General features: G+C 35.9%; 2 protein-coding genes across 2 annotated transcripts; one reads left to right on the forward strand and one right to left on the reverse strand.

The window, feature by feature from the left end:
* The first annotated feature begins 9,118 nt into the window (after nucleotides 1-9,118).
* LOC109815037 (small ribosomal subunit protein uS2) lies at nucleotides 9,119-13,009 on the forward strand. Its single transcript, XM_083065491.1, has 4 exons — nucleotides 9,119-9,367; nucleotides 9,476-9,572; nucleotides 9,633-9,692; nucleotides 12,921-13,009. The coding sequence occupies exons 1-4, from the start codon at nucleotides 9,119-9,121 to the stop codon at nucleotides 13,007-13,009; spliced, it is 495 nt and encodes a 164-aa protein (XP_082921617.1).
* A 2,027-nt stretch (nucleotides 13,010-15,036) lies between these two features.
* Nucleotides 15,037-16,491, reverse strand: LOC145952660 (uncharacterized). The gene is made up of 3 exons (XM_083065534.1): nucleotides 16,400-16,491; nucleotides 15,125-16,127; nucleotides 15,037-15,042 (listed from the first exon to the last, which is right to left on the reverse strand). Exons 1-3 carry the CDS (start codon nucleotides 16,489-16,491, stop codon nucleotides 15,037-15,039), a joined length of 1,101 nt encoding a protein of 366 aa, XP_082921660.1.
* Nucleotides 16,492-16,738: the final 247 nt, after the last annotated feature.

Raw genomic sequence — 16,738 nt, forward strand, 5'->3', positions numbered from 1 at the left:
CAAACAATTCACTCATCCACGAACAGTCACGAGCGAATCACGAGATAGGGGTATCCTGCAGACAAGTGCATATTCAAGGAGGTTCTAACTGTTCTCACCGGTCTAAGGCCCCCAAGGTGCCCCCATTATAGGGACCCAATCCCTCTCGTCGTAAGTCGATGGAAAGCTCCAACGCACTGTCGGACTTGAGTTCATTGTTTTCACCTTGAGTGATGCTTTCCGACAACGGTCTACGGGCACCTATAGACCCATTCGACAACCGGCCGTACTAACATCCACTCCCAATGGCTTTCCACTCATGCCCCCGGGTATAGAGGGAACTGTTGTGTGCAAAGGTTCGTGTGCAGTTTATATTTCAAACAATTGCGAAAATTTAAACATCCAACAGTTATTAAAGCCAATTAGGTAAAACATATTATCATACAAGCGAGGGGTAATGAAGTAATTTTAAACTATCATTTTAGAAATAATCCATCACTAAATGGGACTGACTCTCGAGGCTTCCCCAGTGGAGTCGCCATCTGTCGCCACCCGCCGAAACGGACATTGGCATTCGCGACGATGGTTGGACTCTTTTTAGTTTTGAAAAATGATGGATTGTTAGAACGACTTATTCTCAAACTGAGACCTCATCAAACTAACAATTTTGTTAAATAATTCTCACCAATCCGTATTAATCCCAAACAGGACCCTCCATGGATTAGTGGTTTTCGCAAAAAGGGGTTCTTGGAGTCGCCACCAATGTTTTACTCAAAACATTGGAAAAAGACATAAGGCAATTGATTTTCGCAAATCAACTTTGGCCATTACAACCAGAGTTTGGGTAAGGGAGTCGATTACGTGTGGGGAAGGTGTTAGCACCCCACAATGCCCCTTTCGGGTTCCCTATGACAGATTATTTCATAAATAATAGCGTAAAATTACTAAACTACCCCTATTTATTAGAACGATTATAAGTAAACTATCTACATGATGAAAGTTTTAAACGTGCAATGCAACAATCAAAAAGCGATAAATGAAAGCGGTAAAAGAAAGGATTTGGAAAGAAACCTTCGAAGCGGGCTTTTATATATTCAAAAAGGAGTTAGGAGGCTTTTTGGCGCTCCTTCCCACTACACGTTCACTCGCTCCTTTCCCTAAAAATAAATATTAACTATGGAAATCAAAGAGATTTCCCTTCGACTTGTTCGAGTCTCAAGCTAAAGGCTCGTGAACTCAAGAACTTAGTCGGATTAGCTCTCGGAGAGATTTCTAGGGCAGAGAATAGCTCAAAAACCCAAGAATAATCAGCAAGAGGGTGGAGAAATGCTCCAAATGTGTGGAAGGACGAGCCAATGATGTCCTATTTATAGGATTGAGGCGCAGTACGGCCTAAGGAGTCAATACGGCCCGTACTGAGTTTTTGAACTACAGTACGAGCGTACTGAATTCAGTACGGTCGTACTGAAGTTCAAAAACTTCAGTACGGCCGTATTGATTTCATTATGGCCGTATTGTAGTTCAAATGGCTCAGTACGGCCGTACTGAACCTCTAGGAGGGCGTATTGAGCTCCAATCCTCACACACCCTTATTCTAAGCTACTCTAAGACTTCTAGACCTACAAAGAATCATCATAGGGTCTTCCAGGAGTCCTTCCGGCTGACTTTCCTTCGGTCGTCGAGAGTCTTTGAGTCTTATTTCCGACCCGGACAATTTTAGGGGTCTACACCTAGGAGAGAAAAGGATTGCTCACGGATCCACCTAGAAGTTCTATGAATTGCTAAGGCTAAGCAAGGTTCTAAGGGAATTTTGGGAGATAAAATGGCTGAATACAAATTTTATATTTCTCAAAATGTTCAAAAGTGATTACATGAATGAAGGAAAAAGACTTATATAAGCACGGATGGATGCTAAATGGCGCAAAGGTTCAAAGCTTCACATTTGGCGCCTAAATTTGAATTCAAGTGTGAATTTGAATTCAAATTTCATCTCCCATGTGCTTGGTCGTGAATTATGGTGATATCATGCATATAAGTTTAATTTGGAAAGCATTTAGGGTTGATTTGAGTGTGCACATGTTCAGCCACTCATGGTGAAAAGCATGTGACTAAAATGCAACTTAAATGACTTCCAAATGAAACCTAGTTTTGCCTAATTAGCCTATTTAAGTAATCCTTCCATTTTCCTAATATAAAGGCATAAATACAATGGTCGAACAAATACAAACATTAGGAAATAATAAAAGAAACAAAATGAGTCTCCCAAAGGCCTATAAAGCCCAAAATGTAAGCCTGTGAGACCTAAGGCCCAAAATCCTATTCTAAGTGGTCCAAAATACAAGACCAAAATATATGAATCTTATACTAATATAATATATACAATCAAAGGAAAATGGAGATCTCAAGATGTGGCCCATGTGGGAAGCAACTTGGGCCCACCAAGCCCACCAGACCCATTGGGCTCTGAACTAGCTCAAATCTTCATGTCTAGCCAATTCCTCTTGGATCCTTCAAAGTGTCACCTCTTGCCCTCTTAGGCATGATTCTATCATCTTATTTAGACTATTAGAGTAGGAATTGGAGGAATACTAGAATAGGTCAATAAGGCTAAGTCTAGGTTTCAATTAGAAGTCATTTAAGATGAATTTGGGGTCACATGTTTTAAGCCTAGGGTGGCTGAACATGTGCATGCCCAAATCCATTTTAAATGCCTCCTAAATGAAATTTAGATGCATGGATAGCCTAAGATCACGGCCATGCACATGGTGACCGAAAATTTGAATTTCAAATCTCATTTGAAATCATAATTTTTGGCGCCAATGGTATAAGCTTTGGATTGGGGCCACTTGTTTGCCTCCGGATCTATATATATAGCTTAATGCTTCTTATTTTTAATCACTTTTGAATCTATAAAGAAATTTGAGCATATTCTTCAGCCATTTTCTCTCCTCAAAGTCCCATTCTCACGCCTAGCTTAGTGACCTTGATAGCTTCTAGATTAGGCATATTTGTGAGCAATTCATTGCTCATTTCACTTTGGTGCTTCCTTCCTTCTCTACTTCGTAATTCATCATCTTCATTATTGGACTTTGAAGTCCAAATTTTAATTCAAGGAAGGATTCCAAGGCCGGAGCAAAGCCAAGGAAAGATCATAAACCTTCTTCACTTAGCTTTGCCATCAAAAGGTAAAAATATTAAACAGTTGATATGACACTCTTTATCCCAATTCCAATATATTATGTTAAACAAATAATGTAATGTTAACAAATCTCAATAAAATGTATTATATTATTCATTCAATTTAATTCTATATTATCGTTATTATAAAGAGCTACACAAAACAAAAAGTTATGCATTTTCAAATTAGAATGGCCAAAGTAGGACAAAATTTTTGAAATCATATCAAAATTTTATATTTAGATATAAAAAATAAATATATAATAGATGATGTTAGTCAAATAGCCTCGTATAACTTAAGAGGGGGAGGGATGAATTAAGTTTTCCAAATTTTTCTCTTATAAAACTTTTCCGAATTATTTTCTTACAAATTCAATTCCTTAGATAAATTTATATGTAAAGAATGAATGATGATGCAAACTACTCAATCACAATTAATAACAAGTAATTAAAAGTGTAGGGAAAGAAGAATTGCAAACTCAATTTTATACTGGTTCGGCCAATCCTGCCTACATCTAGTCCTCAAGTCTCCCACTTAAGATTTCCACTGTTCTTGTAAACCTTATAAGACTTGAATCCTCCAATACCTTGAAACTCCCTTTCCTTGTGTTGAGATTCAAAAACCAACTAGGAGAAAAACCCTTTCTCCTTTACAGATCCAATGATCAATTTGGAATTACAGAATAACTCTTTTTAAGAGTAGATATTACACCTTTTTGATCTTAATAAACTCTTTAGAATAATGCAAATGAATTTGGACAAGATGTTTTTGTATATGACTTTTTCACAATAGAGTTCGTAACCTATTTCTGAAAAATTATAAGTATTTATAGATAATTATTTCTTAGGTTATGTCTTTTTATGAAGAGTTGTAACTTTTTATAATTTTTCAGAAAAGATACTCTGATAATCGATTACAAGACTTGGTAATCAATTACAACAGTTTTAAGTTCAAAAAATTTGAAACGTTGTATCTTTTAAATTCAAATTTTTGAAGTTTTCTCTTCTGGTAATCGATTACCATAACACATTTTGTATTCTAAATTTGAACTTTGAAGTTTCCTTGTTCTAGTAATCAATTACAAGGTCTGGTAATGGATTACCAAAACATATTTTTGCATTGTTTCAAAAACTTTTATGTGGAAAACTTCATATCTATAATTTTTTTCACAAATCTCTTTTAAGAAATGATTTAAACTATTCTTTAAAGCTTTTTTTAAGTCTTTTGAAAACATATTTACTTACTTTCAAAAGATTTAAAACTTGCTTAAATTTAAAGAGATTAATTTGAGATTTTTGAAAACTTATTCTCAAGGCCAAGCATACTTATAATTCTAAAAGATTCTTTTACATACTTAGCTAAGTTGACAAGACTTATCTATATAACACTTGAGATCTTGTTCTTGCATCAACTTGCTTTAGCTCAACCTTGATTCTTCTTCAATGCTTTATATCACTTTGGCATCATCAAAACATTTGTGCATATTTTCTTCCACATTCTCCCCTTTTTTGATGATGACAATTTACTGTAAAGGGAAGGAAAATAAAATAGTATATTCCAATCTCTCCCCCTTAAACTCTCCCTTAGTAAAACATTGATTGATGTTACTTTTATTTTTACAAAAGGAATTGTACTTATGTTTTGAAAAAGATTGTAGAGATCAATGTTTGTATTATAAAACATAAGTGTCAAGTTGAGCATCAAGAATATTTTTTTCAAAATATTTTAGTCAAACTTAGCCCAAAGTAATGTTAGACAAAAATAAACATTTTCTTTTCCTTTGCAGTGTTATCAATCTCTCCCCCTTTGGCAACATCTAAAAGCCAAGTAGAGTATTAAGAAAAATGTTATTTATCTTTTTCCTTTTGTGATCCTTACCCTTTCTCTCCCCTTTGGCAACATCAAAAAGAATATAATAATAAAATTATCCAAAGGTAAAGAGCAAACCAAAATATTAACCAATGTTAACCAAGCTAAACATGATGTCAGGCCTACTTGCAGATAAATAGAGAAGGGATCCGATAATACCTCTGTATTGTTTTAAATGGATGGATTTACCACCTTCATCTTTGTCCAAGTAGCAAGTAGTGCTCATGGGTGTGGCCATTGGTTTAGCATTTTCCATTCCAAATCTTTTGTGTAATTTCTTACAATATTTGCTTTGATTTATAAAAATTCCAATTTTGGTTTGGCTTATTTGTAGTCCAAGGAAAAATTTAGTTCTCCCATCATGGACACTTCAAATTGACTTTGCATATCATTTGAAAATTCCTTGCACAAGTAGTCATTAGTAGCTCTAAAAATAATATCATCAACATAGATTTGTACTAAAAGGATGTCATTCATTTTTCTTTTGATAAATAATGTTGTATCAACCTTTCCTCTTGTAAATTCTTTTTCCAAAAGAAATTTACTTAGTCTTTTCATACCATGCCCTAGGAGCTTGTTTTAATCCATATAAAGTCTTTTTCAACTTAAAGACATGGTTTGGAAATTATGAGTTTTCAAATCTAGAAGGTTGTTCAACATATACTTCTTCTTGAATAAAACCATTTAGAAATGCACTTTTGACATCCATTTGATATAGTTTGAAATCCATTATAGATGCATAGGCAAGTAACATTCTAATGGCTTCTAGTCTAGCTATAGGTGCATATGTTTCTTCATAATCTATGCCTTTTTCTTGATTATATCCTTTAATAACTAGTCTAGCTTTATTTTTAAAAAATCCATTTTGTTCCTATAATTGGATGATTACTTGGTCCATCAACAAGTTCCCATACCTGATTTCTTTTAAACTGATTTAACTCTTCTTGCATAACATTAATCCAATGTTCATCATTTAAGGCTTCATCAATGTTTTTAACTTCTATTTTAGAAACAAAAGCCATATTATTGCATGCTTCTTTTAGAGAGTGTCTATTAGTTATCCCTTTTGATATGTCTCCAATGATATTTTCAAGGGGATGATTACTTGAGATTCTTAACTCTCTTTGAGGATTCATGTTTGTTTGATCTTCTTGGATTATTGAATCATCTTTTTCTTTATCTTTCTCGACCTTGTGCGTTTGCTCATTAATATGAGTATCTTCAAAGCTCTCTATAATTTCATCAATAATATATTTTCTTGGACAAACAAGGTTAGTTTCATCAAATACAAAATGTATTGATTCCTTAATAGTCATAGTTCTTTTGATGTATATTCTAAATGATTTGTTATTTAGAGAGTATCCAAGAAATATCTAGAGAAATCATCTACTTTTACAAGACCATAGTAACTTCCTCCAAAACTTCATAGTTTTAGAAGGTCCAAATAAGTCCATATGCAAGTTTTCTAAAAGTCTAGAGGTTGTGACTATATTCTTTGGTTTAAAAGAGACTTTTACTTGTTTTCCCTTTTGGCATGCATCACATAGTTTATTTTTCTCAAATTTAATTTTTGGTAATACTATATCTAAATCTTTTGAGATTAATTTATTTAAGTGTTCCATGTTTATGAGAGCAATTCTTTTATGTCATAACCATGATTCATCATCTTTACTCACAAGACATTGAGAATGACTCATATTTTTCTCTAATTTTATATTGTATATATAGTTTACTCTAAATCCTATTATTTTAACATGTTCATCATTTTTATGTTCAACAAGACATTTTTGTGAATCAAAAGATACAGAGAAACCTTTATCACATAATTGACTCACACTTGATAAACTATGTTTAAGACCATTCATACATAAGATAATTTCTATGGAGGTTGAGAAATTTGTACCAATCTTTCCAATGCCATGTATTTTTCCTTTGTTGTTGTCTCCATAGGTTACATGTCCACTTTTCTTAGGAGTAATGTCAATGAATTTTGAAGTATCTCCTATCATGTGCTTGGAACATCCACTATCAATGTACCAAGTTTGGTCTTTGGAATCCTTCAAGACAAATAATGGATTGATTTTGGTACCTAAGTTTTCTTTGGGTCCTTAATGTTAGTTTTAACTAAAGAATCTTTTGGAATCCAAATCATATTCTTAAGATTGCTAAAGTTCTTTCTAACATAGCATGTTGATACACGGTGACCTTTCTTACCACAATAAAAACATGTTATAAAAGGAGAGGTAGAAACTTGAGAACTTGTAAAGAAATTCTTGTACTTCTTTTTTTGTTTTTGTGGGTTGTATCCTAATCCTACTTTGTCAAATCCATATCTTTGTTTTCCTAAAAGTATATCTAAATTATTTCTACCAATGGTAAATTTTGAAAAGGTACTCCTTAAGTTGTTAATTTCTTCTTTAAATTCATGACATGATGTACATGGATGTGTAATGTTTGTAATTTCCAAGTTACTTGTAGAGCAATGATTTCCATTCTTGGAATTTAACATTTGAACTTCTGATTTAAGACTATCTAATTCTTCATTTAATTTAGTAATTTCATTTTCCATATTTTAAATTTTTTTCTTATAGGATGATACTAGTTTTGCAAGTTTTAAAGATCCCTTGTGTAAATCATTAAATGCATCTTGCAATTCATCAAAGGTAATAGAGATATCATTATTTGAAGAAGTTACCTCTTCATCTCTATCATAGTCTTTCACCATTAGTCCCAAATTCACAACTTCATTATCTAAATCACTTGTAGAGTCCATGTCATTTTATTCCCAATTGATATATACTTTCTTGTTGTTCTTATCCTTGGAAGTTTTTGTTGTTTGACTTCGTCATCTTCTTTTTGTAGAATGGACATTCTAATTTTAAATGACCTAGTTGATTGCATTCATAGCATCTTGAAGTTGAAGAAGATTCTTCTCTTTTCTTCTTTATGTTGAAGTTGAATTTTCTTCTATTTCCTTTATTCCTTAGGAATTTGTTGAATCTTTTTACAAAGAGACTGAAATCTTCATCATCATCATCATCATCATCATCTTCAATGTTGTCATCTTTTTCATTTTCTTCATGAGAGGATGAAGATGCTTTCAGTGCTACACTTTTATTCTTTTTGTCACAATCTTCATTTTGACTTAGTCTCATCAATTCCATTTGACGCTCTTGAAGTTTTCCAAACAGAGATGCAAGATACATGGTAGACAGATTTTTTGATTCTGTAATAGCAGTCACTTTTAGTTGTCATTCCCTACTTAAGCATCTCAAAACTTTGTTAATAAGATCTTCATTTGAAAATACTTTTCCTAAGGATGCAAGATGATTAATTATATATCACTACTACAAAAACACTGTTTAACATCGCCATATTTACATTGGTTCTAGTAGAACTGATGTAAATCATAAACGCGGTGGCAAACTTGTAAATAAATAGAAAATATAAACATATTTACATCGATTTTGCTTATAACCGATGTAGATATGAAATCCGGGAGTTGTTCTACATTGGTTTTGCTTATGACCGATGTAGAAATGAGTCCCTCGTATTCTCGCGCAGGGTGCACACTACCCCCAACCTCCGAAATTCATCTTCTCTCTTCCGCCCCCAAACCCCTTCTCCCTCCAAACAAACACCGTCCCCCAAAACCCCCCCCCCCCAAACAAAACCAACCCCCTCCCCCTCCCCCTCTCGTATTGACCACGCGTCGTCTTCGTCGATCTCGAACCCACCGTCATCGACGAGGTCCGCGCTGGCACCTACCGCCAACTCTTTCACCCGGAGCAACTCATCTCCGACAAGGAAGATGCCGCCAATAACTTCGCCCGAGGCCACTACATAAGTAACCTCCCCCCTCTCTCTACATTTCCCTTTCTTTTTCCAATAACCTAACCCTAACCCTAATTTCCATTTCCAGTTGGCAAGGAGATCGTAGATTTGTGCCTCGATCGCGCCCGCAAGCTCGCCGACAACTGCACCGACCTCTAGGGCTTCCTCGTCTTCAACGCCGTGGGTGGCGGCACCGGCTCCGGCCTAGGCTCCCTCCTGCTCGAGCGTCTCTCCGTGGATTACGGTAAAAAATCCAAAATGGGCTTCACCATTTACCCTTCCCCTCAGGTCTCAACTGTCGTGGTGGAACCCTACAACAACGTCCTAATTAACCTTGGTAAGACATGGGAGAAGCTTCAACTTGCTGCTAGGGTTATTGTTGCAATTGAAAATCCTCAAGATATCATTGTTCAATCGGCGAGGGCTTATGGTCAGAGAGCGGTTCTGAAATTTGCTCAGTACACCGGTGCTCATGCCATTGCTGGAAGGATGTTCTATGCTTTGTTAGTAATTTGTATGGTGCCATTTTGTTTAAGATGGGTTAGTTTGGGGGTGGGCTAACATCTTGGTATGGTTATGTTGGAATTCCTTGGCATAATTTTTTCGTTGATGCAGGTGGACTTGTTCTTCTATAGAGAACCAGAGGAGGCGAAGCAACAAGAAGAGGAGGAAGCTGTAGCAGGTGATTATGCCATCACAGACTTCAATGCTGGTGTTATTGCTGCTGATGGGCAATGGCCTGGTGTAATTGATCAAACATGAACTGATGCAGTTCCAGCACCTATTCCAGCTGCACCTGGTGTCAGTTGGGGGGCACCTGCAGGAGCTCCAGGTATGTGATTGATGAAATTATATAAAGATAGATTAATCTGAATTGTTTTGATTGTTGTTCTTGGGCTATTTTTTCTTATTATGTAATCTTTTGATATGATTGACTCTTGTATGGCTCTTCCTTATTTGACTGTTGCTTTATTGTTACATTTTTATCTGACAACATGATGGAATAACACTAAGGCCGAGAAGACCAAGAGGTGATATACTAAAGGAGGCAAGAGGAATGGGATAGTAAGGCCATTTTTGGACCTTAGCTCCTATGTTTTTTTAGCATTTATTTTATTTTCTATTTTACCCTTGTATTTTGGGGTATTTTAGTCATAGGATTTATTTTCTTTTGTATTTCCTATTTTACCCTTGTATTATGGGGTGCATGAGATGATTAGGGTTTTTAATTTTGGGCTAGGGTTTAACATTAGGAGGTGACGCATTTTTGGTGACCTTGGACCTATTTTTGGTGTTAGAAAGGCTTAGGCCCAAGTGGAGGGCAAAGGTTGCATGGTCTTATCATGCACCTAGATATAGCCAATCTAAACCCATAGATTCCATCCTTGGCCACCAAGTAGCATCTAGGGTTCATTTGGCATTTCATTTGGAGTGCATTTGCCTTGTGAATTTCGGCCATGCACATTCCAAATGCAACCCTAGATGCCTCCCCTCCTATAAATACCCAACACCCCACCACTTGTAAATACTTTGGATTATATGAATTTGAGTGAGCCTTTTGTGCCTCAATTCCTCTTCCTTAGTCACTAGGTTAGTTTCGGCTAGCCACCTTCATTCTCCACCCTTGGAGAGTGAAACCCTAGATTGGCCTCCATCTACACTTGGAGTGATCCAACCTTGTGAGCACCAAACACCTTTCACCATATGCTTCCGCCCAACACCTTCTTTCACGCCCATCTCCCTTTTGTCCCACAAAAACCTTCCTTTGTCTACCCCTTGGTGAACCTAGATCAAGGGCAAGGAGTCTCCTTTCAACCATTGTCATCTTCCATGGAAGGAACTACTCCATCAAGTGGTATCTAGAGCCAAGGATCATCAAGAGGAAAATATAAAAAGAGAGGAAGAATTGAGAAGAAAGGAAAAAGAGTTTGAAAAAAATAATGAGGAAATAAAACAACTACTTGCAAAATTAGTTGAGAGGAGAGAAACTAGTGGATCCCAACCTAGGATTGTTCCAACTAGATCTCAAAAAGGCAAAGAAGTTAGAGTTCCTAGGAGTATGCATGAGCAAGAAAATACAACAAGAGAGGAGGAACTTAGAAGGAAAGAAGAAGAAAAGAAAATAGAAAAGAAAGAAAAAATAAAGAAAAGTATAGAGAAGGTTAAAGAGTGGCTAGAAAATGAAAAACCACAACCAACACTCTTAGAGAAGAGTAAGGAGGATAATGTTTCTTCCAAAGGGCTTATGCTTGAAGAGAGTCACTTTCCCATTGAAAATGATTTTAAAAAGACTTTCTTCATTCATCAAGACCTTAACTCTTTCTCTCACGTTGCCACTAATCATGAAGTGGAGATTCAAAAACAAATCCTTTTTAAAGAAAAAGAATCTCAACTTCAAGATTTAGTGTAGAAGAAGTGGACTTCACTTAGTGCCACTTCTTGTGCTACTTCCTTGGTGGTGCCCAAGGAAGATAAGCCTTTTCTCTTTAAGCCTCTTTCTACTTTAGTTCTCCTCATAAAGCACCCAACCTTTGATTTGTATAATTTGTTGGATACATCTCATGGTGTCCTATCTTCTAATTTTGATCTTGAAGGAAGTTCAAACTTATTTCAACTTAACTTGGTTACTTCCCTACAAGACAAACTTAGATTATATGAGTTTTCTAAACTCCTCTTGACACCTTTTTCTCATATGTATCTAACAAATAATGCAATACAAAGTTGTTTAGGTAATTGTTTAGTTAAGTTTTCTTTATTTTCTAGTATATACCTAGGTCATTACATTGGGCACTTCCAACAAGATATTTTAGTTTTTACGACTAGTGCTTTAGTGTGCTATCGTTTTAGTCTTTTTAACTTTTTAGGTTTTAGTTATACACCTAGACTTCATCATGGGGAGGATCCTATCCTTAGCATTAGGGAGTCTAGTCTTTTTAGTTTAGAAAATCTTTTTAGCATTTTTAGTGGCACTCCTCTTAGGATGCACTTTCCATCTATATCATATACTATTACCTCTCATGCTTACTTTTATGTTTTTGTTGGTCATGACGTCCACCATGAAGAACCTCTTGATTTGAGGTCAAATCCTTTTCAAGAGGCAGGGAATGATGGAATAACACTAAGGCCGAGAAGACCAAGAGGTGATATACTAAAGGAGGCAAGAGGAATGGGATAGTGAGGCCATTTTTGGACCTTAGCTCCTATGTTTTTTTAGCATTTATTTTATTTTCTATTTTACCCTTGTATTTTGGGGTATTTTAGTCATAGGATTTATTTTCTTTTGTATTTCCTATTTTACCCTTGTATTATGGGGTGCTTTAGATGATTAGGGTTTTTAATTTTGGGCTAGGGTTTAACATTAGGAGGTGACGCATTTTTGGTGACCTTGGACCTATTTTTGGTGTTAGAAAGGCTTAGGCCCAAGTGGAGGGCAAAGGTTGCATGGTCTTATCATGCACCTAGATATAGCCAATCTAAACCCATAGATTCCATCCTTGGCCACCAAGTAGCATCTAGGGTTCATTTGGCATTTCATTTGGAGTGCATTTGCCTTGTGCATTTCGGCCATGCACACTCCAAATGCAACCCTAGATGCCTCCCCTCCTATAAATACCCAACACCCCACCACTTGTAAATACTTTGGATTATATGAATTTGAGTGAGCCTTTTGTGCCTCAAATCCTCTTCCTTAGTCACTAGGTTAGTTTCGGCTAGCCACCTTCATTCTCCACCCTTGGAGAGTGAAACCCTAGATTGGCCTCCATCTACACTTGGAGTGAGCCAACCTTGTGAGCACCAAACACCTTTCACCATATGCTTCCGCCCAACACCTTCTTTCACGCCCATCTCCCTTTTGTCCCACAAAAACCTTCCTTTGTCTACCCCTTGGTGAACCTAGATCAAGGGCAAGGAGTCTCCTTTCAACCATTGTCATCATCCATGGAAGGAACTACTCCATCACAACAATTCAGGATGTGTGATCTTTGCATTCAGTTTTTAGTTATATTTAGGAACCATGTATTCATGATTTGATGAACAAAAGCTTTTTTTGCAATTGCAGCAGCAGTAGGAGATTGGGGTGAAGTTGTTCCACCACCACAAATCCCACCTCCCAGAATTGAATCTGTTCAACCAACTGGCTGGGATTAAGCTTATTGTTTTTGGTTTCTATGATTTTGTCCCACAATTTAGTTTACGTTTATCTTTGTTCGGAGTAAAATATGGATCAATTTTTTTGTCTTGGTGGGAATCCTGGTCTTCACAATATTGGTGTAAGTATGCAAATTGTTTGACAGTGTGAATCGTATAGTTTTATTTTTTATTTTTTTTTTGTAAATACAATCTGTCTCTGCCATGTTTATGTATAGAGTCTAATATACTGGTTGTAAAAAGAAGTCTGGGAGAGTTTGTTAGTCTGTTCATTAAGCCAATTAGGAGTTGATGTGGCTGCTCTGTTTATTAAATTTGCTAGCTTGGCAGTCCATGGTATTGGTACTGATATGCAAAATGAGTCCTTATTTGGTGTTTTAACCATGGTAGTTGAATCGAGATACAAATAATGTATCGGAAGGCTTATTTTTTGAATCGTGAATCAAATCGTATCGTGAATCGTAAGATTCATGATCAATAAAAACATAGTGTATATATATGCATACAAGACATATAAAAATGAAGTCATACATAAATATATAGTAATTAGTAACATATAAACTTCAATACAAACAAAGATACAACTATACAAATAAAAACAGTCTCAAATCCAAAAGAAATGACTGCACAGTTCAACAACAAAGCCTACAACAAAAACCATTGTTGTTGCTAAATATATGCATATACCAGGGACTGTTTGCTACTCTAATTCAGCAATATAGCTACCCAAAAAAAATATTAGTGTTGTTGCAGCATAAACTCAGCAACAAGTGGTGCTACTGCCACACAAATTCAGTCATATAGCCTCAAAAAATCTATACAAAATGCCCCTATCCAAGATCATTCATCATCCCCAACCCCAAGATCTACATCACTCAAGTCATCTTCATCTTCTAATATCAAAAGTTCTTCTTCTTCATTATCTTCAATTTCATCCTCATCTTCTATTATTGATTTTCCCTTACCAATCTTGGCATTCAAGTTTCTTGGACCTATGTAATCAAAAGAAATAAGAAAATAATAAGGTCTAGTTCTAATTCCAACTTCCAAGTTCTAAACTAACTTTTAAATATAAATAATTACCTCTCTTTCTTTTCTTCTTTGGAGCTCCCTCATCAACACCAAAGCACTCATGTACATCCATCCATGAGGCGTCAATAGGCAAGCAAGGATTCTCTTTTTCGGTGATCCATTCATCATCGGATTCAATATCTGACAAACATATGGGATCATAGGTATCTCCATTCTCTTCTCTACTATTTTGCCTCATCTCAAGTTGAAGATTATATTTGACATATACAAGTGCATTTAATCTTTGTTGCTCCAATCGATTTCTTCTCTTAGTATGCACTTGGTCAAATGTACTCCAATTTCTCTCACATCCCGTGGCACTACATGTAAGACTCAAAATTCTCATGGCCACCTTTTGTAACTCTTTACCTCTTCCACTGTAACTCTCCCACCAAAGAGCTACAAAAAAAATGTATTTATTTTACAAATGTAGTTATTAATTATTATGTATTAGGTTTATGATATTAATAAAGAGAAAAAATTAAAGGGATACCCGGTTGTTTCTTATCTCTAGTAGCTATTGCCATGTCCATTCCAAAGATCTCCTTAGCTCCCTTAAACTTTTCAAGTTGTTGATCTATTATAACTCTTGTCCTTATATCCGGAACCATTCTTTGAAAGGTTTCATATAAACCAATTAACACTTCACTATCCGATTGAAGTTCTTGTCATAATGATACCTAACCAAATAAGAAATAACTTAGCTACTAGGCACAAAGAAAATAGTAGTTCTTAAAATGATAATTATTTTTAAATAATTTACCTAGGATTGAGATAATAGGCAGCTGCATGAAGAGGCCTATGAAGCTGCAGATTCCACCTAGTGTCAATAATCTTCCACACTTTTTTATACCTTGACTCTTGCAGTTGAAAGTTTTGAGCAATTTTCTCTTTAGCCCTATCCATTGCTTCATAAATATATGGTGAGGCTGGCTTTGAATCACCATCTACAAGCCTTAACACTTTCACAAGTGGAATCACGCACTTTAGACAATATGTAATTGATCTCCAAAATCTATCATCACTCAACACTAGGTTCATGACTTGCTTAGCCTCACTTTTACTAGCATGTGGACTAGTAGCCCATTCCTCTGATGCAAACATTGATCTAAGAGCATTCTTTTGTTGTTTAATGCAATTTAGTGTAAGATAAGAAGTTGCAAATCTTGTCACAGCTGGTCTTGCTAATTCCCCTCCATTGGAATATTGTCTATACAAATTAAGGACCCATGTATGCCTATATATGTAGGTAGTAATCTTCTTTGCATTAGCAATGGTATTATAGAATACCGGAAGCTCTCCAATGTCCTCAAGGATTAGATCAAGGCAATGGGCTGCACATGGGGACCAAAATAGTTTGGTTCTCTTCTCCATTAACATTTGTCCAGCAGCCACAAGATTAGAAGCCCCATCCGTCACAACTTGGACTACATGCTCCTCCCCAATTTCTTCAACAATGTTGTCTAACAATTCAAACATTTTTTTCCCATCCTTTATCACATCACTAGTATCAATAGATTTCAAAAAAATAGTCCCACTTGGACTGTTAACAAGAAAATTAGTGAGTGATCTTCCTTTCCCATCCGTCCAACCATCACACATCAAGGTGCATCCCCATTTCTCCCAATCACTTCTATATTTCTCTAAGCTTTTTTGGATGTTGTCAACAGCTTTCTTCAAAAAAGAAACCCTCACCTCATGATAAGTTGGTGGCTTCAAACCTCTCCCATATTCTCCAACAACCTTCAACATTTGAATAAAAAGAGGACTCCTTACCAAATTAAATGGTAATGCATTACCATAAATGCATTTACAAATTTCTTGAATCACAAATTCCCTATCTTTACAAACTTCATTCATTGTCTTTTGTTGGAAAATTTTAGATGTTCCCTCTTTTCCTTTTACTGTCCCATTCTCTATATTCAAGAAATCCTCTTTCTTTTTATCTTTAGTTTCCAAGAGCTTGACAAATATTTCCTTCACATCATCCGGAACACTTGTGCAAGCAATCACATTTTCCTTTGTTCCAGCAAGATGATGTTTCATCCTTGAAATACCACCCCAACAAACATGAGAACAAAACTTACATTTTACTTTGAGTCTATTTGGAGGGATACTATCACAATAATTCCAAGTGATATCGGGCTCTCTTTTTGAATGACCCATTTTTTAATGGCCTACCAAGTACCAATAAATAGAAACTTAGACAGCAGCAAGAGAGGGAAGTTGTAGAGGGAATAAGAAAGAAAAAAATAGAGAACAAGTGAAGGAATGGACCACAAATAGCAACCCAAATAGCAATAAGAAGGAAGCCCTTACCTTGGACCACGAACAACAACCCAAACAAACGAAGCAGACAAGTTGAACCACGCAAATGGACCACAAAAAGTGAAACCCACTAAGTGGGTCATGTACAGGGAGTATAAGCGGGAGTTTCTGTCTCATTTCATTTTTTTTTTTTTAAAAATCATTTTTTAGGGTTTTTAGAACCGGGTCATGCATGACCCGACCCGGTTTCGGGGGTGACCTGCAATGTTCAGAATCATGCGATTTTTCCTTAGAATCGCGATTTTCCGATTCCGAACACGATACAAGCGATTCGCATACGATTCGTAATCAAAAACGAGTCTTCATGCGATTCGAATCGCGGCGGCTCTG

The sequence above is a fragment of the Cajanus cajan genome, chromosome 1, assembly GCF_000230855.2.
Source record: "Cajanus cajan strain Asha chromosome 1, NIPB_CcT2T_4, whole genome shotgun sequence".
NCBI lineage: Eukaryota > Viridiplantae > Streptophyta > Magnoliopsida > Fabales > Fabaceae > Cajanus > Cajanus cajan.